At 57.2% G+C, this 957-nt stretch overlaps 2 protein-coding genes across 4 annotated transcripts in view; one reads left to right on the forward strand and one right to left on the reverse strand.

Annotated features, from left to right (window-relative positions):
- ATP5H (ATP synthase, H+ transporting, mitochondrial Fo complex, subunit d) overlaps positions 1–957 on the reverse strand; it is an 8096-nt gene that overhangs the window by 5464 nt on the left and 1675 nt on the right. Inside the window, exon 1 of one of the 3 annotated variants that reach the window (XM_008566056.1) lies at positions 745–846. The exons of 1 other annotated variant lie outside the window; for it this stretch is intronic. Coding sequence is in view for 1 of the 2 variants with exons in the window: in XM_008566055.1 (XP_008564277.1) it covers positions 425–430 (6 nt within the window). In the remaining variant the exon portion in view is untranslated. Of the gene's footprint in view, positions 1–424; positions 443–744; positions 847–957 lie in introns of those variants that run through there. One more of the 3 variants, XM_008566055.1, reaches the window with a different exon arrangement.
- Positions 429–957, forward strand: part of KCTD2 (potassium channel tetramerization domain containing 2) — a 15535-nt gene continuing 15006 nt past the window's right edge. The window contains exon 1 of the mRNA XM_008566101.1: positions 429–668. Within this exon, the coding sequence (XP_008564323.1) occupies positions 429–668 (240 nt within the window). The remainder of the gene's footprint in view (positions 669–957) is intronic.

Consider the following 957-nt stretch of genomic DNA (forward strand, 5'->3'; position numbering starts at 1 on the left):
CAAAATCAAAGGGCTTTACAAGCTGTAGAGTGGATTACAAAGGAAATGGAAGAAATCTCAGTATTTTAAAAAGAAAACTGTCAAACATCTGTCCCTCCCTTTCTCTGCTCCTCAAGTTAACTTATATCTCCTGGAGTGAAGGGGTTAAGGCAGTTGGCAGATGACTTTTAAAGATGCCAGAGAAGAAAGCGTCTGTAAGCAGAGACTTTCCCAAGGCCCAGTGGAAGGTAAGAGTCATAAAGAGCTTCTTCTCCTTTTATTTATTGCTTAATCCCCAGCGCCTAGAAAAGGTCATGTGCATAGAAGGTGCTCAACGAATATCTGCTGAGTCGGTAAATGACCCCTGCATCTGAGAAGCTCTGAACGCTCCACACACTCGAACCCTGGAAGCCTCCAGCCTGATGAGTGACCCTCAGCACGTTACCACCATGTCTGTGGAACGTTTGCCCAGCCCCCAAACCGGATCACTGAAGTGGGAGCGGACTGAACCAGACAGTTTGCGGCAGCGCCTAAATCAGCGGCGGCGGGTCACAGCCGGGCCCACGCGACCTCTCGCGCCGGGGAGGGGCAAGGAAAGCAGCGCGGAGCAAAGCGCAGCAGCTACACCCGGGGCACTCTGTCAGCCGGCGACCCGAGGGCCCGGCGTCCTCGGAGGGCCTGCGACAAAGGTGGGCGAGAGCTTTGGAGGCGGCAGAGCAGAGAAACCCGCCGGAGACTGCCTCCAACGCCCCGAAACCCACTCACCTTCACCGACCCGGGCGGTGTACAGGCTAGTAGCAGCCCGTGACGGAAGTGGATCACCGGAAGGCGCCTCCTCGGCCAATCCCAAAGCCGAAGGGGCGGACCTTGCTTCGCAGATCAGCCAATAGAAACTCGGGCTGGTTGCGGAAGTCTCGCCCCTGGAGGCGGGCACATCGACTCCACCGCACTGTCCCCGGGCGCTGGTTGGGGGCGCTC

The sequence above is a fragment of the Galeopterus variegatus genome, unplaced genomic scaffold (genome assembly GCF_000696425.1).
Source record: "Galeopterus variegatus unplaced genomic scaffold, G_variegatus-3.0.2 Scaffold219, whole genome shotgun sequence".
NCBI classification, from domain to species: domain Eukaryota; kingdom Metazoa; phylum Chordata; class Mammalia; order Dermoptera; family Cynocephalidae; genus Galeopterus; species Galeopterus variegatus.